We start from the raw sequence: 25,805 nt of genomic DNA, 5'->3' as shown, positions 1-25,805 counted from the left end.
AGGTTACCTGGCCTCCGCCACCGTACCGCAGTAGCTGCCACTCCGCCGCGAGCTCCTGCCGACGTGCAAATCCTCCCGAGACTTTCGCCGGCTAAAGTAGTCTGTGAGTTTCCCGAAAGTCGCCATGGTTGCTTTCTCGACCAACGGGGGGTTGTTTGGGTTTTTTTTTTCAGCAACCTGCCGATTTGGCGTCCGGACTCGCTGAAACCGGGATGAGGTGGCACGGCTCGGCGGCGGCCGCGAGTTCGAGTCCTGCCCTCGCGCAATCGGCCTCTTATGCAAACTGCTCAATGTGGAGAAAAATGAGAGGGGGTAGCGAATCTCCACTCTGCCGCTCTCATTTGCTACCGCCGTCTCAAAATAGTAACGTTTGTAAGCGTCTCTCAAGGGAAATGGAAGGAGCAGTGCGGTGCCCCCCTGTGGAGGCGGAGAAGGAAGAAGATGCGGCGGAGGTGGCGAGAAGGGAAAAATCCAGACAGCGTCAGCAGCGATCTTCGCCTGGCGCACCAAAGCCGAGCTGCTGCGACGCTCGCCGCTTGTTGTTTTTTTTTTTCTCGCCTCCGATTCTTTGGACGAGCACGGGCGCCGCCTGGACCAATGGGCAGACTTCCAGCCGTCTGACAGCACGCCTGAGGCGCAAGCCCCCCGCCCCCGCCGAGCCGCGCGCTCTTGCGCCTTCTCGTCGGCAGAAAATGCGCAGAGCACGTGGACCGGAGGCATTTACGGCGTCTTGCTCGTGCGGCGCCGCCCATTTTCAACGCTGCTGCAATGAGCCCTCAGAGAAAGACAGTCTCGGCCAGCAGACGGCACAAAGGGTGGAGGGGGGGGGGGGGGTTCTAGCTTGGTTCGAGACCGCCAAAGTGGGAGACGGCCGGTGTACCCCCGAGGCCGATGATTCGCGTCGACGTGTTTTGGCGCCGGTGTGACCGATCGGGTCGATCGCCACCAGCAAATCAGCGACGATTGAGAGGTTCTGAAAAAAAAGATGTTCAACCAACTGTGCCTAAAGCATGCGGCACAACAGCTCCAGAAAAAAAAAACACAAATACAGTCAGGAATAGTATCTATATCTACTAAAGCGCAATAAATACGAATGTGCTCAGAAATTGTTGACAAAAAAAAATCCTCATCATAATCACCGTCATCAATATACAGTCATCGTGATGACAACTGCGCAAACGATACTCAAAAAGAAGCAACGACATTTGATCTCACTGACTCCATGAGTTGCTCCATTCCGGCAAAGTGGCTCCCCAGGTTCGGGATCCTGGTTTTTCCACGTCCTCCTGTGAATTCGGAACCGTCACCTGATAAAGGTACAAACGGGAGAAATGAACACGACGGAAAGAAGGCGGCTTTTACAGGTCAAACGTCTGTAACTATCAACGATCTACACTTCAACGAGCCAAGACACCACATCATCCTTTCTTGGGAGGGGGGGGGGGGCAAAGCATTCAAAATGGCCGCCTATATAACCTTGTTAGGCATTCTTCTACAAAGAAATCATGTTTACAAGCATTTTTTTCACAACTGGGAATTTTTCACTCTAGCGGTTTACCTCAGATGTAACCACACACAAATGTATGTGTACTCTTTCGTTTTATTCCAATAGTGGATAAATACGAGCATACGCTTATTTGCCACTTCAGACGACCATTTTACAAAGGACAAAGCGGGAAATGGACGATTGGCATTCACTTTCACCTACAACAATTTATTTTACATTGCTTCCTCCGACCTTCATTTTTCGGACTCTTATCGTGTCTTCAAGCGTTAAATGTTTTCTTTTCTTAACTCTTTGGCCTGGGAAGGGCCGTTTTTCAACCATAGCAATCCAACGTTGGCGCGTCGTTGAAAGTAGCAATCGCGATTGCCGTCCTGCGCATGCGTAAAGCGGTCGGTGATCGCTGTTGCCTTTTCCGAACTAAACAGTAGGGGTCGCTGTAGGCTGAGGCCGGAATCGACTTCGGCGGTCGTTTTATTTTCGTTGTCGTGAACCTCATTGCCTTTCATGCATACAAACGTTTACATACACGTCGGATTTATTGTCAAGGAGTATCACTTTACGGTCAACCAAATTAACCTTCATCGCGATAACGAACGGGAAGCGGCACGTGTTTCGCCCTGAACATGGAGATACTGTACACAGAGATAAACTACCAAACATCGGTAGCGGTGACAGAGGCAAAGCCTCACATCACATCCCTTCTGGCTACGCGAATTGGCGCTAACCTCCAATTGCCCCCTATCGACATACAAATGTCGCCCGCGGCGATCTTTGTTTCCCTTCCCCTCTCTATAGTCCTGGTCGTTCAAGTCGACGCTCGAACTTTATTCGATCAAATCGACAACTATTCGATGCGCAGCATAGGTCGATCCGTTTCCAAAGGTTTGGAAGCCAAAGGATTAAAATTCAGCTTAAACTCAAACAACGCTTGAAAGAAAACGACATTAAATCGACCTTAATTCAGTCAGAAAGTATAACCGGAAAAGAGTAGGGCTATTCTTTGTCATATCCACGCGCGCTTGCTATGAAACAGCAAAGGGCCGCCGAGAAGCATCCCTTTCCTGGCCACAGCTGGGTCACAAAGTATCAACACAGGACACACCTTCGTCCAAGGCTTAGTGCCCCCCCCCCCCCCCCCCTTTGGACCATAGCTTCTCGTTCCGTTTTGCCAGGAAAACTTTGACCAAATCCAAGCACCGCTACAACAGGACATCAAGCAAAGCGCAGCGACTTGGTGTTTTGGTTCCGGAAGGTGCACGCTTGTCGAAAAGGGGGACGGGGGGGGGAATGTTTCGCCGCTCAAGTTGGCGTCTTTTAGTGTACCCCCGACGTCCGGCGAGTGCGCTCGGGTTCCCTCGGCATTGTCATGACAACAACGTTGTACGCAAGCACACTAAAGTGCCTTTTAGAGCAACTCCGGGGAAAGAGGTATGAAAAGTGCCGACGGAAAAGTTGCTAAGCGTCCCGTCAAAACAAGTGGAGTAGCAAGTGCTGTGAACCCCCAAAAAGACGGCGGTGCGTTCGCTTTCGTACCTTTCCTTTCGATGACGGGGCACTCTTGAAGCGGCGTTACAATCATATTCCACGGTTTTGACGAGCTGGACACTTTTTCCCCCGACCGGCGTGGACGGACGCCGAGAAGTGCAGAGCAGCTCCACGCGTGGGGTCGTTGGCTGAAACTTCCCCGGGCGGGTTTGTGTTGCTTTCCGGGGCAGGATGCTTTGCCCCGCCCGCCTCGTCCGGACCGAGATTGAAATGACGCCAACCCCGGTGGCGCGTGGTTGCGGTCTGCTGATTGATGGCCATTTGTTCGACGACCGGAGTGTTTTTGACCAAGAAGGCGGGACAATAAGACCCAATCCCTCAAAAACAAAACACAAAAAAACAAACACACACACACACACGCGCATATCCGTGTCGATTATGATGAGTGATCGCAAAACGGACAATGATCCTAATGAGACGTTTGAGGTTCTCCATGGGAGCATTTGGGAATTTGGTAGCCAAAACTAATCCTTTGCACTTGACCGGTTCAAACAAGCCGGGTATCGCCGGCATTAAGAGTTAATCCACAATTACGGAATGTTTCATACGTCCAATTACACTTGATCCTAATTAGATCTAAATTGCAATGAGGGGGGGGGGGGGGTTGCAGGGAAGAAAACTCTGGGAAATCTAGCCAGATTGTGGTTTATCATAATACAGATTCAAAATGGAATTCAGTCATTTTAGTCATGTTTGAGATGGAAGAAGACATGTATTTCTGTCTTCAAAAGAGCTGCAGGTAACTTGATTTCCATCCAGTGGCAGCCAGCTCAGGGTGGATGCCGTTCGCATTGAAAAGAAGAAAAGACGATCAACTAGAACGTGCACAAATAAAAGCACAAAACACGGAGGACATTCCGAGGCCATCCAACGTTTGCTATAGGATGGAACGCCATTTTACTAAATGAGCCGTTCCCAACATTGAAATGGCAGCGAGTTTCAGCCGCTGCAAAATGGCCGTCTTGTCCGCGCCCACAAAATGATTGGCTCAGTAGTCGAAGGGTCTGTCGTTGTCATGCGAATAGTTTGGGTTGCTCTGGCCTTGCTTGCGAGCAAAAGGGTCAGTCTGGGGCCCACCGCGGGCATACGGGTTGTTCGGGGGTGGCGAGTCCGAGTAAGGGTTGCTCAAGGGCCGCGTTTGGTTGGCGGGCCGCGGGTACGGGCGGCCGTTCAAGTCCTCAGAGTTGTCATTGCGCCACTGCAATTGGAGAAGACTCCGTTAGCCGCTAACACGGATGGACGGGCCCCCGTCCGGCCGGCCCGGCGACGGACTCACCGCAGATCTCCCCTGGCGGCCGTCGCTCGACGTCATCTCCAGGTGGGCGCGTCCGTCCCAGGCCGCGGCCGCCGTGGCCCGCGGGATCCTGGGCACCCCCGCAAACGCTTTGACGCCGGCGGACGGCTGCGTCTCGGCCGCAGGTTCCCGCCCGTGGGTCGGCGCGCTCGTGACCAGGGGATCCTTATCGGAGAAGTGGATCACGTCGGGTTGCCCGCTGCCCGCACCTTTCTTCTTTCCCTTGGAGGTCTTCTTTGGCCATCTGGGAAGATGGAAGCAGGCCTTGAATGGAATGGTCGGTGAAGGGCGGCTCTTGTCGCAAGCAAACGCGTCTGTTGATGTCGCTTCCGCCGTGGAATGTCCGCTGGCCGTCAATGACTAAGCCAGCGCTTCACTCCGGGTGGTCAAGACGGAATCCAACTCACCGGGTCCACATCACGATGAGAACAACGAGCGCGATGAGCAGCAGGCCCCCGAAGACCGAGCCGACGATCACCAAGGCTAGCTCCCATGCTAACGACAAGGAGAAAACACTTGAGCAAGTTGTTTCCGGCTCCGGCATCCACGCGAGCAAAGGGATGTCGCACTCGGACCAAAAGTGACTCACATTCGCCGCAGTTGAAGCCAGAATGGCCAAAAGGGCAACTGAAAAGAAAAGAAAGAAAAGGGCATTTCCGCGCCACGCTTTCGGGGCAACCAAAGCACCTACTCGACACACCGCCGGCTTCCGTTGGGGAGCTGACCGCTTGGACAAGCTGCAGAGGGAAAAACAAAGAATTTGGCGCAACTGCCAAAAGCCCTCACCTTGTGCCTAACGAGTTGCCATCGAGGCGCGCGGCGGCGAGCGATCAAAAGCCACGCGGCCCGGCGGGTCCACCTGCGCCAGACGCGGCGGCCGCACTTACCGGCGCACGACCGGCGACTGTAGTTCGTCATGACGTAAGCGTCGGCGCAGCGGCAGAGGAAATTGCCGTCGTCTCCCGCTGCGCACGTGGTGGTTTTCTCATCGCAGGGTCGCTTGCTACACAGACTCACGTCTTGTCAAAGCAAAGGGGACGGCTCAGATGTCGCCGCCCTCAAAATTCAGCACGGAAGCCTCAATTAACTCATTCGCCGCCATTCTCAAATTTGTTGGGGAATTGACAATATGACGTCGAGCGCCGTTCCCGAATGGGTTCAGGTTTTGTTTTTTTTTTTTTTCCTTGCTCGGGTGCTGACAAAGTGCCGGCCAGACCTCTGTCAATGTTTTCCCTTCCACAAGGGGGCGGCGTTTCCCCGTTTTCAGCTTCAGCTGGTGTTAAAGCGCTATCGAAACCAATATGTATGCATTGCATTGTATTTTGGACAGCCGCCCCCATTTCAAGCTCAGATAACTCCAGAACCATATCATTGAGGAATTAACTTTTTTTTCTGATGAAAGAAAAGAGCCTAAGGTTTCTTACGCTGCATTGAATGTTGATGTCGTCCTAGGGCTCTGTGGGTCCTGGAATTGGAGTGACAATGACAAAAAATCTGGACTCCGGAGCGTAGACGGGTTTGCACACGTCCGGCAGTGAATGAGTTAACTATCTGGACGCAGCCCGCGAGGGAATTGCGGAAAGGTACTTGCAAAGGTGGCGTTTTCCAGAAGACATCCATGGCATTGGGAGGCTTTGGCGACAGCGTCCGCGATGTCCCCTGCGGTGACTTGAGCCCACGTCTGGAAGATCAGCTCCAAAGACGCTTGCACGGCAGCCCCGTCCAGGCGTCCTTTTGGAACTTCCAATGGCCTGCGACCACCAGGGTGACGTGAAAAGAAGCGAAACGCCGGCGTTGAAGCCAAGCGGAAGGAGCGCACTCACCCGAGTTCCAACACCAATGAACCAGAGTAGCCAGAGCTCTGGTTGAAAAGGGAAGCCATCTGCGTGGGGGCACAATGAGTGGACGCAGATAGATTGTCTCGGCGTGGATGAGGATGAGAAATGGGACCTGATCAGAAATGTCGTCCGCGTGGCGCTGAAAGGCCAGCGAGGTTTTGTATGCCATGTCCTCGTGGAAGCTCAATCCAGGCACTTGCAGGCGTCCGGGAAAGACCTTGGCTGAAAGGTGACAATGTCGCCACTTGCTCAAAAAAGATTCTCGCGCCTCTTCCTTTTCTTGGCGAACGGCTACGAAAAAGCGGATGAGAAAGCCCTGCGAGGAGACCACCCGACCCTCGTCGATGAAATCCCGTCACGCCCTCGATCGGCACCTCTGGCCGCCGCCCGGGAACACCGCCAACGGGTGGCAAGAGCGGCGCCCAGAGAAAGTTGGTCCTCTGTTGCCATCTCAGCAGGACCTACGTACCCGTCTCGCAACGCCGGCTGTCCTCGTTGTAGTAGTCGCCGGCCAGGCAGAGGCAAAGCCGCGTTTGATTGGCGCGGGCCTCGCACACGCTTCGGGGAGGGCACGGACGTCGCGCGCATACGTCTGGGCCCGCAAAAACAAGGCCAGAAACACGTCAGCCTTTCCGCGGGCGTTGAAATGCAAAGGGCACCGACACGCTTGCGGCCAAACAACCTGGATCCTCGGTGGGCACAGGAATTGTTGCTGGACTGCCAGAACCGTTGGAGTTTGTAGAATCGTTTTGGCCGGGTGTGGTCCAGTCAGCCGGCTCGCCGGTCGTCGGGTCAGATGGATTGGTGGGACCGGTCGGATCGCCGGTCGCCAACTCGGTGGGACCGGTCGGCTCGCCGGTCGTCGACTCGATCGGACTCGTCGGCTCCGAGGTCGTCGCGTCAGAGTCAGATGCGATGGCATTTGTCGGGTCGGTTACAACCAGCTGCAGCGTATCTGCAAAAATCGGGAAGTGTCAAAAATGAGCGAATGGTTCAAATCCACATTGTTGAAAATGCCTGCCGCCGAGGTTTCCAATATCGCGCTCATCTGATCAAAGACGTGGCCTCCTTGACAAAACGACTCCAAAGCAAGCTTAAAAGATGAACGTCAGCCGTTCCTGGCTCGTGTTACCTGGACGACTTGGTGTTGCCGTGGAGAATGGTCGTGTTTGCTTTGCCTTCGTCTCCAAACACCAGCGTTCAACGACACCGCAAAGATTTTGATCTTAAAAGGGCGGCAATTGCCTTTAAGAGTCCATTTGGGCCTGAAAACTAAGCAACCAAATACGTAAGGGCGGCCATCACATTTGACTCCTAAAGTAGGATTCCATTGCCGTTATCAATATGTACACGGTGTGCTCTTGGGACGACTCATTCTGATATGGACTTCCTGGAGAGAGAGCCGTCTGTTCTCATTTCTTCTGGAAATGACAACATAGCTCATCGTTTTATTTGTTCCTAATCAAGCAAAAAAGGAGAGCCGTGCGTCCATTGGAAGACGTCGATCCCAAACGGGCGACCTCCTATAATTTCATTCAAAAACAACAACGACAATGTTACTTACAGGTAGCAAAGAGGCAAAGGAGAAAAGCGCGTTTCATTTCTGACGCCGTCGGAGACGAACGAACAAACAAACAAACAAACAAACAACAGCAGCAGCAAGAGAGCAAGAGGACTTGTCAGAGTCGAAGCGACGTCGACGCGTTCTCACCTTGGATGTGGACGACCTGGCGGCGGGACTCGCTTTTTAATCACGAGCCACTCCTTCAAGCGGGCGACAAACGGGGGAGCTCGACTCTTTCGCTCCGCGACATTTGACTTCCTGGATCAATGCGACCCGCACACACCCGCACTTGCTCATGACAGCCAATAACACGTCCGCCGATATCAGGTGACGTCGGTTAATCCGTTACTCAGGCTCGGACGCACATTTGAGTGTGAAACGAAATAACAATGCCCCAATTGACGCGGCTTTTCGTTCGCATGTACGCGACGGAGACGGTCAGACGTTTAGACAAAAGCCCAAGCGAGATCACATCCTCGACAAACACTTGACCGTGGCGACAGTCATCCCCGCCGGCCATTAACTCGAGGCCGGGAACAGGGTGCAGCCAGTGACCTTTGAGCCCTCGTCATCCACCCGCTTTCAAACAAGGAGCTCCTTGCTCACTGAAAGGGAATTGGAGCCAAGCAGACGTGGCGCCGTTTGCCCTTCGAACGGGATGATTTCATGCACGCCTGAATTCGAGGCGAAAGAACGAAACGTCCCCAGACAAGCAGATAAAACCTGACGCGCTTCAAATGAATCTGCATCGTGTCATCGGGCGAATTGATTATCTTTCTTTACTCGAACTGAAATGTTTTACGAGCCTGTTTTGACGTCACTGCATATGCGATAACGGCGTCTTTACAGCAGCGAGCTCAAGTCCAAAGTCAAAAGTGGGCCCCCGCCCCGCAACCGCCGACTGTTCCTGGCGACGCCTCGCCCAGGAGGAACGGGCGAAAGGAAAAGAGTCGACTCTTAGCTTGAGTACTTGGGAGAGGTTGGACTGAGGCCTGACGCTCGTCTTTGCAAACATTGCCGCCATCTTGGAGGCCGAAAACACGCTTTTGAGGCGTAATAGTCTCGTCTGAATAGAAAGAGCGCACGCGCAGATCGAGTCTTTGAACAATTGTTGCCCGTAATAACCCCGTTCGGGGGGAAAAACGGCGAAAGTTATGGTTACGAGCGTTACGAAGTGAGACGCACCTCATTGACGTCACTATGTAAAGAGAAATGTCACGAGCGTGCGCGCGCTTACGTCTTAGGCAAACTCATCTAACGCCACATTTTTAAAGCATTGGAAAACGTTCAGATTGTTTGTGTCACGTTTGTCCTCTTACCGAAACCAGATTAAAAGAAAAAAAAATACGTATTTCCCTCCCGGATCTTTTTCCCTTATTTTTGAAAAAGCGCCATGTGGCCACTGGGCGGCGCCTTGCCACCCCCGAATTGGACCGCACCACTTCCGTGTTTTGATGTTGGTTGTTATAGAGACACAGCGGGAACGTTTTGGTGACAAATTGCATTGAAAAACGAGCGCAGTTTCTCCTTTTGTAACAAAAAAGTTTTTTTTATTGGCTTCTCTAATCCATTCATCATTCCAATAACAAGTCGAGCCCGGGAAAACCTGTCACGAGGGTCTATAGTACTAATGAGACAAAGGAAAGGGGAGGCTTCTGCTACAACATTTGGTATTGAGGTGACCAGTCAGCAAGAAGAAAAAGACAAATCATGCAGACTTGATAAAAAAAAACAAATCAACCCCCCCTCACCCTTCAAAAATAAACAAGAAAACGACACACATTTTTAGTGTTTTTGTACGTTTTTGTAAACAGTATCCTTCTAGGGTCCATATCAAAAACACGTGATGGCAAGTAACAAAATAAGGGGCTACAGCATGAAGAAAAAAAAAGGTCTACAAGGCATCTAGAATGCAACACTGCTTGGCATGGATGTTTTATACATGACTACAAAAAAAGACACAACGTTTTTCAAATCATACCTTTTGCATTTTGACTTGCTCTATTATTGTAAACAGTGTCAAGATGACATGTCCAAGCTAGCCTACAAACATTTCCACTACATACAACAAAACGCGCGTCCCTGCTTTTTTTATGCTTAGTGATATGAGGTATATTTAGTCAATCTACACGTCTTTTTCTCTCCGTTTCCGTTCAGAGCACCGCGTTTGGTCGCTCCCCTTTGCTATTTCCTCCTTGCGGCTTCGGGGTCACCGAAAAGCAACGGAGACGTACGGGTGGGTAGGGGCAAACCGGGGCGTTGAGGCGAAAGGGAATTCAACTCAAGCGCGCAGAGAAGGCCTTGAACCGCGGAAGACATAGAAGGCCATTGTTCGTTCTCGTCAGTTCGGCACTCGTGCATAATATGGAGATCAATCAACTCTTCTGATGCATCGGTGCTACAAAAGTGTGCGGCGGGCGGCTCGCCGAGAATAAATACAAAAAAATTGGAGCAAGAGAGAAAAGTTCCAGCGTGTCAGCACAACGCTGGAGAAACATTTAAATACAAAGAGCTACTCTCAAAATATCGGATCACAAAAAGATGGCAAATTCATTTTTACATCACCTGAGAGTCGACCCCATCGTACAACGACCCCGAAAACAAAAAAAAAAAAAAAAAAAACTCAATGCCCGGCCGGTCAAAGCATCAGCCCACCTTCTTCAAACCCTCGTTCACAGTTTTCTCCTATTAAAATAGGCATTATTTATATCCCAAGAGTGTAAAAAATGGCAACGGGTTATTGTTTGCGATGATATGTTTCGGTGGGGGGAAAAGTGCTTCTTGGATTCCACAATAAAAAAGCAAAGTGTGAGGCGACGGTTTGGCTTTGCTCGCTGGCTTTCGTCTCTTTTTGCCGCTTTCAAATGGACACGCGACAAATCATTTGGAGCCAAAACATCATCTTGAGGAGGAAAATGCAAATATTACAAAATAAAATCAAAGCTTTCAAAACACATCTGTAAAAACTGTGCTCGTTGCATTTCACAATAAAAGTCTCGTCACACAACGCGGCCTATTTCCTGAGTTGCTGTTTCTCGTAACAGACGAGTTTTTTTTTTTTTTTTGTTGCCATGTGATTTGGGGGCTTTCCTTGCCACGCGATGACGAAACCGGGCCGTGGAATTCCAGTTCATTGCGACCCTCCAAAATGTTGCGCCCGCCCTCCGCCAAAAAAAAGAGGAAACCATTTTCCCAACAACATGTCCTCAAAAGAAGAATAGAAAAGATTGCATTTGAGGCCACGGAAGACCCCCCCCCCCCCCCCCCCCTCCCCCGGTCATGTTTGCATCAACGTTTCATGGCAGTGTTGAAAAAAAAAAAAAAAATGGCGACAAGAACAAAATGCGCGGATGTGTTTGCGTGCGCGCGGAACCCCCACTGGGGTCACCTCATTTGACCCTTACCTGAAACTTTGGCTTGTCGGGGTTTTCGATCCTGTACCGGCCGGCTCGGTGACGTCGGCTAGCAAGCCGCTATACCCTGAGAAGTCGGCGACCGCGGTCCGCATCCCGCGGTCGCCGTCGGCGCCGTCGTAGCCCAGCGGGGTGCGGCGCCCCGACTTGAACTGGGAGCCAAAGGCCTGAGCGAAATTCTCAATCCGGTACGTGGCCGACTCCTTGGGGGGATCGAGGGGGGACAAGTCCGAGAAGCCGGAAGGGGCGGCGCCCCCGGCCTTGGGCCGCCGCCCCTTGGAGCCCTCCGCCCGGGCGAAGGCGGCGGGCGAGTGCTGCTTCTCCAGCTGCTCCGTCAGCTCCTGAGACGGCGTGAGCTGCTGGAAGGCCGCCGCCGGCAAGCCAAAGTGGGCCTTGGACGAGGACGGCGACGACGGGTAGCCGCAGTCCAGCGGCGAGGCGCCGTACGGGTGCTTGTCGGCGAACGGCAGCGGCGGGAAGGCGGCGGCGGCGGGCCCCAGGCCGGGGAAGGCCCCGCCGTGGCTGGTGCGCTCCAGCGCCTGCAGGAGGAACTTGGAGTACTCGCTCATCACCGCCGTCTTGTCGTGGGCGCCGCCCGCCTCCTCCTCCAGCTCGGGGGTGACGGGCGCCGCCGGCTGGAGGTCCACGTGGTGCGGGTGGTCCGACAGGTCAAAGGCCACCTCGTGCTGGTGGTGGCCCCCGTCCGGCTTGTGGCCGTAGTGCTCCAGCAGGCTCTGCAGAACCTCGTCGGGGATGCCCGACTTGTCGTGCCTGAGCTCCGGGGGCACCGAGTCCAGCGCGGCCAGGGTGGGCTCGGGCCCCGGCGAGGCCGCGTGGAGCGCGCCCGCCCCGTAGTCGAGGTAGCGCCGCTTTTTGACAAAATGCACGGCCTCGTCGTAGTTGGCGCCCTGCTTGCCGCCCCCGTGGAGCGCGGCCGCGTGGTCGGGCCCCAAAGCGTCCGCCGAGGGGCCGGCTTCGGGACCGGGCGCTTCGGGGCCGTCCTTGCCCGAAGCCTTGCGCCCGGCTTTTTTAAACAGCAACTTGGGGGAGCGCCGCCCCACGTTGTAGTCCTGCAGGTTCTTCTTCCTCTTGCGCTCGCCGCCCTCCCCCGTTTTGGCCTTGGCCCGCTTGCGGCCGGCGTTTCCCTGAGCGAAGGCGTAGCCGCCCTGGGCCAGCTCCGGCAGGTCGGCGTCCGGGCCCTTCCTCACGGCTTCGCCGCAAGTCCGCTTGTGCTTCAGTAAGCGGTCCGTTCTGGAGAAAAACTGAAGCGCCCGACGCACAAAAGCAAGATAATGATGATGATGATGATGATGAGGAGGAGGAGGAGGAGGAGACAGCCGGATCGAGGCTCAAAAGCAAAGCGGGCAACCCACCTGTTGGCACGTGTCGCACGGGTACGGCTTCTCGCCGCTGTGCGTGCGCTTGTGGCGCTCCATGTGGTACTTCTGGATGAAGCGCATGTTGCACTGGTCGCAGCCGAAAGGCTTCTCGCCTGAAAGAAAAAGGCGCGGGTGGTCGGGCCGTTCGCCGGGCGGCAAAAAGGCCCCCGAACGGCCGCACTCACCGCTGTGGATCTTCTCGTGGCGCTGGAGCAAATACTTCTGAATGAAGCTCATGTCGCACCGACCGCAGCGAAAAGGCCTCTCGCCTGCGCCATCAAGAGCAGCGGCGGCACGTTAACTAGCGGCCGCCGCGACCCCCGACCCCCGCCAACAAAAGGCAGCGAAAGCCTCTCACCTGTGTGGATGAGCACGTGCCTGCGCAAGTGGTAGGAGCTGCGAAAGGCGGCGTTGCAGTGCTCGCAGATGTGCGGCTTGCAGTCGGGCGACAGGCAGGCTCCGTCCGCATCCGACGCGGCGGCCTGTCGGGGCGGGAAGGTCACGCGCCCCGCTGGCAAAAGACGGCCGACGGGGCTCGGCACGAGGGCAAACCTTGGCGGCGTCGCCGCGTTTCCGGCGCCCTTTGGCCCCCCGTCCGTCCCCGTTGGTCCTCCTCCCTCTTTTCGGCTCCTCGGCGGCTCGCCCCGACACCTGAGGGACGAGGGCGAGCGAGAGGGGTGGCGAGGCGTCACCGGGGACTCCCGGCGCTCGGCGACTCACCGCTTGGCCCGGGTCGTGCGGGAGCACGCCGCGGCGGATCTGGTGGTACGACGCGTCCGGCGCGTCGCCCTTCCCCGCGCCGGCGCAGTTGACGGGCGGGCCGCCGCCGTAGAGGGCCGCGCGATAATCCGGCTCGCCGAGCCGCTCCTGCTTGATGCCCACGCCGTGGAGGAAGCCGCCCGCGTTGGCGGCGCTCTGGTGCTCCGGGGGCGAGTCGCGCTCCTTCTTGAAGACCATCTCCTGCGGCAGGTCGCCCATGACCGACGGCGAGGTGAGCCGCGTGAAGCTGGCGACCGGCGGCAGGTGGCTGAACATCAGCATGCCGGGCGCAAAGTTGGGGTCCATCCCGCCGTTGCGCAAAAACTCGTTGCCCATCTTGTCTTGGATAATACTCATGGCGCTCGGTTGGCTGCGGGCGGCCCGGGCCGCTCAATCTACAGACCGATGCGGGAGGACGGCCTGACAAAAGCAAACGGGAAAGAAAGAACGCGTAAGGCCAACACGTTTGCACATTTGGAACCAATTAGACTTGTCGTCGACGTGGTTTTTTCTTTTTTCAAAAAACACTCGCACGCTCGCTCGCTCGCACCTCAGCCGAGACGACAATCAATGACGAGTCGGTCGAGTAGAATCAGAAGAATGGCCTCCGCCGACGCCATTTAGGCCAAACGCCACTCGACTTGCGCGCATCCCGACCGCCGTTTGTCGGGAGCATCGGAGCTTTTGTCACCCGTGGCAGTTAGCCGGCTAGTTAGCATAGCGGCCGACTCGCCGCAACGAGCGTCGTCGGGCTCGCGCTCCGAACTTGGCAGCAAATGCTCGACAAAAGCATTCGGCAAAGCCGCAAAGCGTCGCCCGTCCGTCGGATCTTAAAAAACGCTCATTTCCGCGAAGATACGTCGGTCCAAAGTCTGCAGATTGCTCCGTTCGCGGTGAAGTCTGCCACGGGTGACGCCAATGGCTCGTTCCCCCGAGCTTCGGTGGCCAAATCAATGGCGCCCCGTTGATTGAGAGCTAATTTTAGCTGTAATTACGAGCGGATAATCGCGAGCGAGCGAATGAGCGTGCGCGTGGCTGGACAAACAAACAAATAAAGAAAAGCTCCTCGACGCTATTTCGGTTCCACGTCGACTCTGGCGACCCAACACGGGCCGTCGCGGCGAAATACAAACCGCGCTTGGAGCTTTTTCCACGCAGCGGTGTTTATAACAATCAAACTAGCCTCCGGCTAGTTAGCCGGCTGCTAAGGCGCTAGCTGTTAGCTCCGTCCGAGCGGGGCAAAAAAAAGCCGCATTCCGGCCCGCGCATCACAAACAATGATGCCGCCCGTCGGAGCGGCGAGCCGGCGGGCGCGTCGCGCGGATCTCGACAAAGTCCGAAGCGAACCGGGACCGGGACCCGGCTCGGGTTGTCGCTCACCGACGCATGCCCGCAGACGGTGCCTCCGTCGTCGCGGCGTTGGAGGATTTTATCGGCGAAACGCCGCTCTCCGGCAGCGGCTGCTTTCTTCCATCTTGTCGTGGCGCGGGGGATTGTGGGTGCGGGCGGGCGGGTCGCGAGAGGAGACGGCCGCAGCCGACGATGACGACGACTGAGGGGGGGCGGGGGGGGGGCAACGCCACGCGCATTCACGCGCGCCCTCAAAGTGAAAAAGTCAAGTCCAAAACGATTGCGGCGAAGGTCCAGTTCGCTCGGCCGCAGGCTTGGTCATCGTTCAGTGGCGCAATCCAACTCAAAGAGGCTGCGGCGGTCTTTGAAATTCGGTTCATCCCAACGGACGCCAGTGCAGCCCAAGCGACTCCCGGCCAAGCGTTTCTCCTTTTCCCAAAATGCCGCGTCAGGCTTTGCCCCACCGTTGCCCAGGGCTCGAGTGACGTCACCTTTGCTTCCCACAGAGCGTCTTACCTGCAACAATCGCGTCACATATCGCCGCCTGGCGGGCAGAGGTCAACACGGCAGCCATCTGCGCTCCAAAACGAGGAAAAAAACGTGCAAGGAAGCGGCGCCTTCCAAAGCAGAAGCGGACTTTCATGAAATGTTGAGATGGAAAGCCGAAAAAAAGAGGAGCATCGATTGAGCCGGCGTCCTGGAGCGAGGCGGGCGGGCGGGCGGGCGTTGATGGTGATTGCCGCCCAGGGGCGCCCGCTTCTTTTCTTCCTCCCTTCCAACGTCAAGTCCAAAGCATCCAAAGGCATTGCCATTTTTTTCCTTGTTTGTTTAAACGCGATCAAATGTCCATTTTTAGAGCAAAATGATCACAATGTAGGAAATGCAAACATTGGATAAGAAGCCATGCGACATCCATGTAACGCGGAAAAGAAAAAAGAAAAAAAGCCAAACGTGTGATGAACCAACGCAGACTCACTTCTAATGAATCGACACAAACCGTAAAAAATGTGGTCCATAGTAGCAAAGGGGAATTAAAATAATGCCGTTATTTATCATTCAATGAAACGAGTGGAGAGAATATATTTTTGGAAGGCCTCACAAGGCGTGTCAATGAATTCACAAGTTGTTTTTTTTTCTGGGAGGGTGGGCATAATATTAAAAGAACAAATAATTGGAGGATATTTCAAATCATGCTGCAAAAAAAGGCTTGGCACAAGAAAGACAAATTAAAAATTGCATCGGATTAATCAGCTGTTAGCATAAAAAAAAGGTTATTTTTTAGAAGAGTCCCTTGCTTTTCTTGAGGTTCTTCTGCTTCCAATTTGGCAAAGTGTTGAACTCCACCCGACTCATCTCCAGGAGATCCTAGGCAACAAATTGCCAGAGGAATGTCACCAGCTTGTTGTGGACTTGGAAGCCCCCCTCGCACCCCCTCACCTTAAAGTCCTGGTCGGAGAGGTAGTCCTCCAGTCGGAGTGGGTCCACCCCGTCGGGCAGGGGCGACCCGGTGAGCTCCTCCGGCGAGTAGCGGAGCTTACTGAGCTGCGACAGGACCTCCTTGACTAAGGTGACTTTGTTTCTGGAGGCCTGAGAGGCAACAAAAGAAAGAGAGGCAAACGCGTCCAAAGTTGGAAAGCGAGACGGAAGTCACGCTGACGCCCTGGAAAACACGCTCGGCTCGGCTCGGCTCACCTCGGCGCCAACGCTGGGATCCTTTTGCCAATAAGGGAAGATGTTGGTGAAGGTGAGAGGCTCGCAGCCTGCCGTGACCAGATACGCCTGCGGGGGGCGCCGAGGGCTCTTTTCTGCAAGCGCAAGAATTCATCAGGCTGAGGCGGCGACGGCGGCGGCGGCGGCGGCGCAAGGGCCGACCTCGGCAGTACTGTAGCGCCGTTTCCATGGCGCACTTCCTCTCGTTGTCCCAGCGCATCTTCGCCGAGCCCGTGCAACGCTCCTCCTCGGCCTGCGGGCGCTGCCACAGGTACACCTCCATGCGGTTGTCCAGCAGGAAGAGAGCTGGCGGGGGGCGGGGGTGAGCAAAGGGCGGGGAGGGGGGCGCGGCGGCGGGACGCCCGGCTTACCGGGCCGCTGCGCCGAGTAGAGGTTCTCTTGCAGGAAGGGCATGGCCGTGACGCCCTCCGTCAGCCTGGCGGGGTACAGGTGCTCCTCGCCCTCAAACACGCCCGAGCTGGCGCTCAGCCGGAAGAGCCGCGGGGTGTGGTTGTACTTGCCGGGGTCTGAAAGCGGCACAGGGGGGTTGCCGAGGATTCCGATCCAACGCCATCGTTTGTGCCGACGGTACCTTGAAGCATGCAGTCGTAGGCCTTTCTGTCGCGCAAGCCCAGAACCTTCTTGAATTCGTCCGGCTCGCTTCCTTCCTCCACCTCCTCCACCTTGACGCCGCCGCCGCCGGCGCCATCCAGACCCAACTCGGAAGGACACCTGGAAGGAAGGGGGGGCGGGGCAAACCGTCAGTCGGCCACCTCGGAGCGCCGCGGGCGCGCCTCGTCCCGCCTACCCTCGACTCAGCCGCTCCACGGCCTTTCTGGCCACCCGCCTGGCGCCGGCGTGCGCTTTGCAGCCGTGCCAGACGTAGAGGCGACCTTCCGGGGCGAGCAGCGAGATCAGGACGCCCCGCGAGCGCAGGCTGGCGCCCTCGCACTCCACCTCCAGCAGCGCGGCCTCCGCCTCGGCTTCTCCGCGAACGCAGAACAAGCGCCAGCCATCTGGGGGCGCGGATGGTCAAAGGGGAGCGCGGGGGCTCCCCCCCGGTGGCGCGCGGAGGGTTTATTTACCCGACGGGCGGTCTCGCCCGCCCTTGTGGATGATCAAGCCGCCTTGGAAGAGCTGCAGGAAGCAGGGGGGCTCTTTGCCCTGACTCACCAGCACCTGCAAACGAGGGCGTTTGGTCTCGGGTTGGAGCGCGAGATTCTTTGCCGGGCGGGCGACGGTCCGAGACCCACTTGCGAGCCGCCAAAGCTGCCCAGTTCCACCGTCTTGAGCGCCGAGGTTCCCTTCTCGCCGACGCCGGAGTGGAGGCCCTGCCAGAAAAAGCACGCCGTCCTCTCCCTGCCGGCGCCGCCGGGCTCTCCCGGTTTCTGCCGCCTGCCCACTGCGGGCGGGGGCAAAAGGGAGTCAAGGGGCGGCCGCTCGGCGGCTCGGGCGGGCGTGGAGCGGCACTCACCCAGCGCGGTGAGGGAGTACCTCCACCGGACGACGTAAGCCTGGTCCTGGTGGAGCTGGCCCAGGCTCCGGCGAGCCACCTCGTCCTCGCCGTAGTCTTTGATGCGCCAGGCGTCCACGGCCACCGTGTCCAGTTCGGCCCGCCTGCCGTCCTCCGTCCTCACCGCGCCGCGGCCCCGCTGGACGTCCACGCCCTCCAGAAGCAGGGCGACCGGCGGCGGCTCGTTGCGCAGCAGGGCGCCGGCGTCGCAGGGCTGCAGGTCCGGCTCGGGCGAGGCGGGCGCCGGGCTCTGCGGCGGCCGTTTTGGTCAACAAATCTGGAGGCGACGCGACGGAGAAAGTCAAGAAAATGGCCTCCACCTCGTCCGTCTCCGTCTCCGTCTCGGCGGCCTGCTCCCGGCCCCGCTCGGCCCAGTCCAGGAACTTTTCCCGGAAGAGCGACGTCTCGTTGTGCTCCGACAGGCGTCCAAACAAAGTCCAGCCGGGGCGGCCCTCTCCTCTCCTGGAGACCAAGCGGCGGTTAGCCGGGCGGCTCGGCGGCAAAGCCCCCGCCCCAGGCCCCCACCCGACCGAGGAACGGCGCCGTCCGCGCACGAGGCATCTAAAGGGTTAACCCTGCAGGCGGTGTAGTCGTAGCTGCCGGCGAAGAGCTGCTGGCCCAGCTTGACGGCGACCTTTCGCTCTCCCAAAGGCACGTCCTTGCCGGTCCACACGTACACCTCGGCGCCAAAGTCAAAGACCAAAGCCTGAGGAGAGAAAGGAGGCGGGGCGTCAGCGCATCCAACGTCCAAGCGGCCGCCGCCGCGCTCGCCGCCTTCGCGCTCGCCGCCTTCGCGCTCGCACCTCTTTGGAATCCAGCAGGGTGACGCTGGGGATGGAGGCCCAAGCGTCCTCGTGAGGCACCAGCTTGTCTCCCTGCAGTCGGTAGACGCCGTTGGAGTCCAGCACGCCGCTCTCGTACAGCTCGTCCTCGTCCGGCTCGCCCGCCCCTGCCGCGCCGGAGGGGGCGGGGTGAGCGCGCGGGAGGGCGAGCGCGGCGGCGGGGCGGGCGTCGGCACAAACCCGCATAGTGGGCCTTTCCTCCCAGGAGGCCCCAGAAGTCCTGGGCCCACGTGCCGCGGGCGTCGACGCCCTCCTCCAGCACGGTGACCCGGGCGGCTTTGCAGCCCAGGTCGCGCTTGGCCTGGACGAAGGCGGCCATCTCGGCCGCCTTGGCCTTCTCGATGACGTTGGCGAACTCGCCGCTCCACACGAAGCAGCGCTTGGGCGTGATCAGGAGGAAGCAGTCGCCGCTGTTGAGCGAGCGGCAGGCGGGCTCCACCAGGCGCACCTGCACGTGCCGGCGACCTGCGGGGGAGACGCCGGCGATGGGCGAGGCCGCCGCCGCCGCCCACCCGCGCCGCCCCCGTCCCAAAGCGGCGCTGACCTTTGACGCGGACGAGCATGAGCTTGTTGAAGGGCGGCGCGCTGTTGTTGGTCACCACCTCGGTGGACTTGACGCTGCGCAGGTTGACCTTGCGGAAGTTCTCCTCGCTAGCCAGGCCGGCCAGGGCCGCGTCGGCCATGTTGGAGTGTTTGGCCACTGGGGGGCGCCCGAGAGAAGCAAAGCTCACACGTCTGCGGCGGGGCGGCGCAGGCGGGACGCGGCGGCTTACGGCGCTCCGCGCGGATCCGCTCCATCTCCACTTTGGCCACGTCCAGCCTCTGCTCGGTGTACGCCCGGCGGATGTCGGCGCGGGCGGCCAGCGCCCTCAGCGGGTTCCCGGAGCCGCGGTTCTTGCGGTGCGGTCGCACGGCGCGCCGGTGCTGGGCCGCGGCCGAGGTGAGCCTGAGGAAGCGGGCGGCGGGTCAGCGGCGGCGGGTTCCCCGCGCGGGGGCGAAGAGACCCACTTGGGGGCGCCGACCCGGATCCCGCTCAGGTCCTCCTGGGTCACCGCCGGGCCCCGCGGGGTGGCGGGCGAGGCCGACGCGTAGAAGTTGGCAAAGGTGTCGTCATCGTCCAAGGTCATCACTTCCTTCTCGGCCCGCGCCGTCACCTGGATGGCGGGGGCGGCGCTCGCCCCGCCGGCGCCTGTGAGGGGAGGGTGGCAAATCGTGTCGAAAGGGGTGATGTGGGGGGATGGGGCGTCGCCAGCGCGCACCTTGACTGCGAAGCCTGTCCAGGAAGGACTCCAGTTTGTCCAGCCTTTTGTCCCCCTCCACCTGGACGTCCGTTCGGCTGGAGATTTCTTGGGGGCACGGCGAGCGCGTCAGCGGGCGACCTTCGGGGCGAGGCGGGCGCAGCGGCGGCGGCTTACCTTCCAGCGGCTTGACGCCGGACTTCTTTGCCGGCGCGAGACGGGCCTCGCCCTGCGCCGTTTCCGAGACCAGACCTGGGGAAAGACGCCGGACGGCGGGTGAGCCTCGCCCGGTCGGACGTTTTCTTTTTTTCTTTCACCTTTCTTGGCCATGCGTCCGGCCACTGTGAACTGGAGCGAGTCGTTGGCGATTCCCTGGCCTTTGCGCTTCCACTGCTCCTCTTTGTCCTTGAGGGTCTTCATCCTCTCGGCCAGCGACATCTCGGGCGACGCCTCCACGCCCGACTTCTGCTCAAAGCGTTTGGAAACGACGGCCCGTTCATTCCTGCGGCCTCCTTGAGCCAAAACGCGTCTTTTCGCCCCGAAAGTTGTTTTTTTTGGACTGTCAACTTTGCGCTGACCCCAAAGTTGACTTGCGCTCTTTGGAAATGAGCAGCTGGAACACGACCGACGCTCGGTCAGGAAAAGCCAGCGACTCGTCAACCTTCTGGAGCGCCAAGGCCAGACGAGCCAAACGTGGACAGACGTGCGGCGTTTTGAATCAAAGGGGGCGGAAGAGGAGACAAAAAGGCTTGGCGCCGCCCCACCCGTGGCCCACTCACCTCAAGGTCGACGGGCGGGATTCAGAGTCAGAGAAAGGGGCGGAGCTACAGACGGCAGGGGGCCGACGGGGACCAAAGGACAAAGTGGAAAAGATTAGCAAAGAGGCGAGAGGGAAAGGAAAGGCGGGCACAGAGGGATGCGCCAAAGGACTCGGGGAACGGTCGCCACCGGGGGGAGGAGCCAAAGGCACCTTTTTCTTCCAGGCGTTCTCGGCATCGTGGAGACGGTGGAAGCGCTCGGCGAGCGATGTCGGAATGGCTTGAGACGCTTTGGGCTTCTCGGAGCCTCCTCTGCTTTGGCCATTGTCGCCGCTTCGCTCTGTCGGCCTGGAAGGGGGCAGACCGGTCAAGAGTCGTCCCAACGTGGTGAGCGAATGTCCAACACGCCTCTGGAAGGTTCCGGGACCTCGGCTTGGCGGAGGAGTCGTCCAGCTCCTCGGGGTCCTCCGACACGTCGTCCTCCTCTCCGTCGTTGACCTTCACGTCCTCCTCGTCGCCATCTTCCACGTCTTTGCCTTTGGGGTCGGGGGGCGGCGGCGCGGCCCCCCGGCTCTGGTCCGACTCCACGTCGGCGGAGCGACTTTTCTTCAGGATTCCCTTGATGCCCTTTGGGTCGCGGCGCTGCGGCGAGGGGGTCTGGCCAAAACAAGAGCCGCGTGACGGCGGGAAGAAAAGCGGCTGCGCGAGCCTTGAAAGGAAACGCCGCCAAGGCTCACCCGCGTTTCTTGCCGCTGCTCCTTCAACGACGGCGCCTCAACGGTGGCTCCCTCGCCCGTTTCTTTGCTGCGGGTGACACGCGAGCGCTCTGCTATTTGATATCACAAATACGTGGCGAGACCCCTCCGTGCCCATCTCGACTTGACTTTAGTTTTGGACTTATAGTTGGCCATCTGCGCTTGACGAATGGCAGAAAAGGCCATTTTTCCAAAACAAAAATCAAACAGGCTTTCTGCCCGCTTTTTTTTTTTTTTATCTACGTCCCGCAAATGTCGATGGAGCAGCCAAGCAAACTCCCCCACAAGCTCCCCGTTGGTCATCTTTACCGGCTCGGAGTTTCCTCTCCGCCGTCGCCGGCATCCCGCCGATCCTTTGGGACCAAAGACACAAAAGGGGGGTGAGAAGGCCGCCGTGGGGAGGACGCTTGGAGCGCCATCCCCGCCCTTTGCTCGCCGCCCCATCGCCGGCAGTTCAAAGGGCGGCGCGGCGGGCGGGCGGCCCGTTTACACTTTGCAAAGTTTGGACTTTTGGCCGATGGCGACGGACAACAAGCGCCGTACGGGAAACAACGGAAAATGGTGGCATTGTTCACGTGAAGGAATTGAAAAAAGGGGAAAAAACGCCTTACCTTTCGAGACATTTCGGGGGTCCCGGTCGGTTTGTCCCGAGACTCGCCGTCAACTGAAAGAAAGCAGAGCGAGAGGGCGTTTCACCTTCGTTTCCGTCCGAGGTCGGCGGACTGAGCGTCAGAGGCGGAGCTTGACCCAGGAAGAAGTCGAGCTGCCAAACGGGGGGAACGCAAACGTCGCTGGCGTCCTTCTTACCTTTGGACTCGTCCGTGTCATCCGCAGCCAGGTGCCTGCAAGAAGGGGGGGGGGGGGCGGAAGGCAAACGTGAGGAAAAGTCAACATCACTTGGGTGGCATCCCACAACAAGTTCAAGATGGCGCCCGACCGTCAGCTTTTTTGCTTGTTTTCTTTTGTCACTTTGAGTTGTTGTGCGTCAGCTGGAACGGATACGGGTCGTTTTCCAGCATTTTTGGCCACAACATTCATCAAGGTGGAGAGCGGTGGCGCCTTTTCGGCAGCACCGTTTTTGATTGGGAGGAATGTCGGTGCCGTTTGACCGTCACGCTCTTTTGCATCTGTGATGGGCAGCGTTTCCCGTCATGTTCGACAAAATGATTGGTGCTGTCGTACGGTCTGCGGCTGGACGGACGCATGGCTTGAAGAGCCCCCGATGAGAAGAAAGGAGCTGCTATTTTTGTCGCACGGGCCAGCAAACATTTGGCCTTACAAGGGGCCCTTCGGAAAAAGTTGCCATGTCCCGGTCAGAAAGGCACAAACGAGGAATCGGCGCCTGCGTCAGAATGCGTTTGTGCTTTGGTCTTTCTCCGATTGGACTGCGAGGCTCATCAATTGCGCGGAGGCATCAAGACTTGACGGCGCTCTCCCCGCAAGCTCCAAACGGTGTCTCAACACCTGTTCATGCCCCCCCCCCAAAAAAAAAAAACACACAAAAAACAGACAAGTCGGGCTCTGCGTGCATTGCGGAATCCAGAGGTGGCTGAGAACACCCGCGGGGCCGTGACTCAACACGCCGAGCGCTCGCAAAGTCTTTCAAGCGGCAAGTCCAACGGGAGGAGCTCCTCGCGTGCCCGTACAGGAAAATGGAGAACGGCGCCAGCAGCGAGCCACTTTAGGAAATGTTTACGGCCAGGCTGAGGCCTTGCGCAACGCCGCAGCAAGGCAACGTTTGGAGGCACGGTCGCCGTTGCGCAAACACCGGAAAGATTCAGGCAACCTCAACCTCAGCGGGGGAGGAGCTCAAACAAACAAACTCACCCCACGTCGCCGGGCGTCTCGGCGGAAGGCCCAACGGGCGTTTCGGGCGTCGGGCGAGCGTCCCGCTTCAGGTAAGCGCTTCTCTCGGCGGCGCCGTCGGCTTGGACGCGGACTGGACTCTTTGCCCGCGCCCTGGCGTAGGTTTGCCCCGAGCCGCCATCCGGCCACGCTTCCTTCTCCTCGCCTGCCGTTTTTTTGTCCGGATGGCGGACGTATTTGGAGGCGGAGTCGTCGGGGGCGCCGTAGCGCTCGGCCAGCTCCCGCCTGCGCTCAGCTTTGTAGCGGGCGATCCGTTGGGCTTTGCTCTCGGGGGCCGAGTCCCGCGAGCTGTCCGCGGCCTCCATTTGCCGCCGGCACCACGACGACGACCGAGGTGCCGAGACGGTGCTTTCTCATTCGCCAGTTGGGTCCGCCGCCGCCGCGTCCAAACGACAGCGCTGCAAGAGAACAAAAATGAACCTTCCGAAGCGGCGCCGCTGGCCCGCTTGGGTTTTGCAATCTGGCCCGCCCCGGTCGCTATGCCGCGAAACCCGTCGGACCGGCCAATGTGTATTTGTGCTCCTCGAGGGCACACGAGCAAGCGCAATCTGCTCAGCGGCAAGCCAAGATTGCGCTCGCTTGTGACGAACGCCAAAGGCGGCGACGGCGAGACGAGACAGGTCGGCAGGACGGCAATTTCAGATAAGACGAGACGATAAGAGGCCAGTGAACCGCTCCTAAATCGGGCTTTCTTCAGAGAAAAACAAAAAGATGTTGGCCAAGGCACGGGGGGAGGGGGGTCATCGCCATAGCGGGCAATGCGTGAAGGGGTCCGCAGACTCCTTGCTGAGCGTCCACTTGACAAGCAAGCAGTTTTCTTTGCGCACCAGACCTCCTCGACGCTCTTCGGGCCATCCGAAGGATCTTCCAGCAAACCACAATTTGGGAGGCCAAAGAGAGACCAGGCGCTCGGGTCTGGACACATCCAGTCCTGGGGGGTACACGCAGACAACAGCCAATGCCGCCGCGTGGGGCCAAATGTCACCTCTCGGGCGCTCCAAGAAACCAGCAGGACGCCAGACTGGCGTTTGCGTTTTGGAGCCGCCCTCGCTCGCAGCCGAGGCTGAGACGCTTTGCCTTAAAAAGCCATCGCTCACTGGCTCGCACGAGGATCCGACCTGCTGGCTGGAAATCCCCAACGTGGGCCGCAACGTTTGGGCCCGCTGGAATGTGAGCGTCCAACGGAATGCTGGAAAAGGGTGTTGCTCCCTCCCGCAATCGCATGACTCGACGGGGAGTGAGAGCAAAAGCAGGGCTTGGGTAGGTGGGGGCAAAGTGTCCTCCCCGGCCGGGAAGGGAAAGGAGACGGGAAGTAGGCCGTCTGTCTCCAGGGTGCCATGTCGCAGGGGCAGGCGGGGTGAGGGGGGGCGCCGCTCCTCACTCTGACTCCCCCAAATATCTCGTTACAATCTTGATCATTCCAAGTATTAAGGGACCGAAATGGAGTTCTGTTTATGAAATGCAATGCAAATGTCGACAGTCTCTGTAGATTCTCAAGAGAACATGCTTTGGATTGCTAACGGCCGCGCTGAAAAAAAAAGTCTTGCGAAACTCTTCCAGCCCGTTGGAGTCCTTTGTTTTTACAGGTGTTTCACCCGCCCCACCCCCTCCAACACCGCATTGTCAGTGTTTAAACAAGGACCACCAAGGAACCCTGCAAAGAGCTCCAAACAACACTCATTTTTTTTCTTTTTTGCAAAGACCCATTAAGGATGGGGGAAAAAGGAAAACACTTGAAATTCAGTGTGCCCATTACACGGGGCATTACGGTAGGAGTCATCCAACTGAGGGGAAACCTCGACGAAGGAAGGAAACTCACGCAATCGCTTGAGTCAGCGGGTGGCGGCGTTTTCTTTTCACGTGAAAAGAAAAGATCCAAAACGGAGCTACGTGCACATGACGACTTCCGGTCAAGAAAAGAAACGAGCGGTCACATACGTGCAATGTAGGTGGGCGCTGTCAGGCAAAACGCGCCTTTGGCTTTGAAAGCCACTCGCAGCGGCGGTGGGACGGGAGCCCGTTGCTCGACGTCGAGAAAAACGAGCGGCAAGCGGCGCGGCGGAGTCTGGAGACACTTTTGCACTCATCTCCAACGTCGACGCATTCTCGCTTCTGATTGGCTCACACCGCATGGGGGGCGTGTTGCCTTAAGGAACACCCGGAAATCTGCAAGAAGGGAGCGGGGCGGATGTCCTCGGTCTTGGAATGACTTCCTTCCAATCGCAAAGTCTCATTTTGGGCATCAAACACAACTATACAAAAGATGACAACTATCTGTCAAGTGTAAAATACGCACGCACGCAATTACAAAACAAGAAAAACCTCTCCTCCGGCGTGAGAGATGGATACCAATTCTGACCTTTGCAAAGACCTTTTCGGGACATTGGGATTTTGATTTTCTCATCAAGTGTACTTTAGCCCGATAGCGTCATTGTCTGACTCGGCTTTTCGGAAATCATTGACATTTGTCTGTC

The 25,805-nt window shown here is 57.8% G+C and overlaps 4 protein-coding genes across 18 annotated transcripts in view; all 4 read right to left on the bottom strand.

The window, feature by feature from the left end:
* Positions 1-3,541, bottom strand: part of ankfn1b (ankyrin repeat and fibronectin type III domain containing 1b) — a 33,464-nt gene extending 29,923 nt beyond the window's left edge. For 9 of the 10 annotated variants that reach the window (XR_016117319.1, XR_016117318.1, XR_016117322.1 and 6 more), the window contains exon 1: positions 8-720. Coding sequence is in view for 3 of the 10 variants with exons in the window: in XM_089014924.1 (XP_088871050.1) it covers positions 8-720 (713 nt within the window). In the remaining 7 variants the exon portion in view is untranslated. Of the gene's footprint in view, positions 1-7; positions 721-1,219; positions 1,308-3,040 lie in introns of those variants that run through there. The other variant, XR_016117324.1, reaches the window with a different exon arrangement.
* A 362-nt stretch (positions 3,542-3,903) lies between these two features.
* On the bottom strand, positions 3,904-7,889 carry LOC148887903 (uncharacterized). Of its 2 annotated transcripts, none has more exons than XM_089014971.1 (12): positions 7,749-7,889; positions 6,867-7,139; positions 6,654-6,776; positions 6,297-6,475; positions 6,170-6,228; positions 5,934-6,097; positions 5,234-5,365; positions 5,038-5,083; positions 4,936-4,973; positions 4,754-4,841; positions 4,329-4,590; positions 3,904-4,250 (listed from the first exon to the last, which is right to left on the bottom strand). In XM_089014971.1, the coding sequence occupies exons 1-12, from the start codon at positions 7,783-7,785 to the stop codon at positions 4,041-4,043; spliced, it is 1,611 nt and encodes a 536-aa protein (XP_088871097.1). In that variant the 5' UTR covers positions 7,786-7,889; the 3' UTR covers positions 3,904-4,040. The 2 variants fall into 2 exon arrangements, with proteins under 2 accessions (XP_088871097.1, XP_088871098.1); XM_089014972.1 differs by having other exon boundaries at positions 6,297-6,406.
* A 3,171-nt stretch (positions 7,890-11,060) lies between these two features.
* On the bottom strand, positions 11,061-15,081 carry LOC148887902 (zinc finger protein 281-like). Of its 3 annotated transcripts, XM_089014951.1 has the most exons (7): positions 14,680-15,081; positions 13,261-13,719; positions 13,093-13,191; positions 12,899-13,022; positions 12,726-12,809; positions 12,535-12,653; positions 11,061-12,423 (listed from the first exon to the last, which is right to left on the bottom strand). In XM_089014951.1, the coding sequence occupies exons 2-7, from the start codon at positions 13,654-13,656 to the stop codon at positions 11,149-11,151; spliced, it is 2,097 nt and encodes a 698-aa protein (XP_088871077.1). In that variant the 5' UTR covers positions 13,657-13,719; positions 14,680-15,081; the 3' UTR covers positions 11,061-11,148. The 3 variants fall into 3 exon arrangements, with proteins under 3 accessions (XP_088871077.1, XP_088871075.1, XP_088871076.1); XM_089014949.1 differs by having other exon boundaries at positions 13,093-13,719; XM_089014950.1 differs by lacking the exon at positions 14,680-15,081 and adding an exon at positions 13,850-14,424 and having other exon boundaries at positions 13,093-13,719.
* A 594-nt stretch (positions 15,082-15,675) lies between these two features.
* svild (supervillin d) lies at positions 15,676-25,410 on the bottom strand. 3 transcript variants are annotated; one of them, XM_089014928.1, is made up of 28 exons: positions 25,270-25,410; positions 23,293-23,729; positions 22,273-22,307; positions 22,077-22,129; positions 21,775-21,818; positions 21,448-21,514; positions 21,138-21,367; positions 20,923-21,058; positions 20,270-20,417; positions 20,130-20,204; positions 19,974-20,060; positions 19,723-19,903; positions 19,488-19,660; positions 19,259-19,414; positions 18,895-19,179; positions 18,676-18,821; positions 18,403-18,578; positions 18,193-18,334; positions 17,834-18,122; positions 17,613-17,761; positions 17,445-17,538; positions 17,168-17,375; positions 16,952-17,091; positions 16,731-16,886; positions 16,522-16,665; positions 16,342-16,454; positions 16,087-16,236; positions 15,676-16,014 (listed from the first exon to the last, which is right to left on the bottom strand). In XM_089014928.1, the coding sequence occupies exons 2-28, from the start codon at positions 23,634-23,636 to the stop codon at positions 15,928-15,930; spliced, it is 4,008 nt and encodes a 1,335-aa protein (XP_088871054.1). In that variant the 5' UTR covers positions 23,637-23,729; positions 25,270-25,410; the 3' UTR covers positions 15,676-15,927. The 3 variants fall into 3 exon arrangements, with proteins under 3 accessions (XP_088871054.1, XP_088871056.1, XP_088871055.1); XM_089014930.1 differs by lacking the exon at positions 23,293-23,729 and having other exon boundaries at positions 25,270-25,386; XM_089014929.1 differs by lacking the exon at positions 25,270-25,410 and having other exon boundaries at positions 23,293-24,875.
* Between the last annotated feature and the right edge of the window lie 395 nt (positions 25,411-25,805).

The sequence above is a fragment of the Hippocampus bargibanti genome, linkage group LG15 (assembly GCF_051943395.1).
Source record: "Hippocampus bargibanti isolate YZ-2025 linkage group LG15, ASM5194339v1, whole genome shotgun sequence".
In the NCBI taxonomy this organism is placed as follows: domain Eukaryota; kingdom Metazoa; phylum Chordata; class Actinopteri; order Syngnathiformes; family Syngnathidae; genus Hippocampus; species Hippocampus bargibanti.
Note: the sequence above shows the minus strand (reverse complement) of the source record. Positions and strands in the feature narration are given on the sequence as shown.

Bases quoted from the DNA above. Each gene is read 5' to 3' on its own strand.
- LOC148887903 (XM_089014971.1), bottom strand. From the start codon at position 7,785: ATGAAACGCGCTTTTCTCCTTTGCCTCTTTGCTACCT. The intron at 6,098-6,169 runs GTGAGTGCGCTC...TGGTGGTCGCAG, and splicing joins TCATTGGTGTTGGAACTCGG to GCCATTGGAAGTTCCAAAAG. The intron at 4,974-5,037 runs GTAGGTGCTTTG...TTTTCTTTTCAG, and splicing joins GGAAGCCGGCGGTGTGTCGA to TTGCCCTTTTGGCCATTCTG.
- LOC148887902 (XM_089014949.1), bottom strand. From the start codon at position 13,656: ATGAGTATTATCCAAGACAAGATGGGCAACGAGTTTTTGCGCAACGGC. The intron at 12,810-12,898 runs GTGAGAGGCTTT...TTGATGGCGCAG, and splicing joins GCACGTGCTCATCCACACAG to GCGAGAGGCCTTTTCGCTGC. The intron at 12,654-12,725 runs GTGAGTGCGGCC...TTTTTCTTTCAG, and splicing joins CCACGAGAAGATCCACAGCG to GCGAGAAGCCTTTCGGCTGC.
- svild (XM_089014928.1), bottom strand. From the start codon at position 23,636: ATGGAGGCCGCGGACAGCTCGCGGGACTCGGCCCCCGAGAGCAAAGCC. The intron at 17,762-17,833 runs GTGAGTGCCGCT...CCCCGCCCGCAG, and splicing joins GTACTCCCTCACCGCGCTGG to TGGGCAGGCGGCAGAAACCG. The intron at 17,376-17,444 runs GTAAATAAACCC...CCGCGCCCCCAG, and splicing joins CGGGCGAGACCGCCCGTCGG to ATGGCTGGCGCTTGTTCTGC.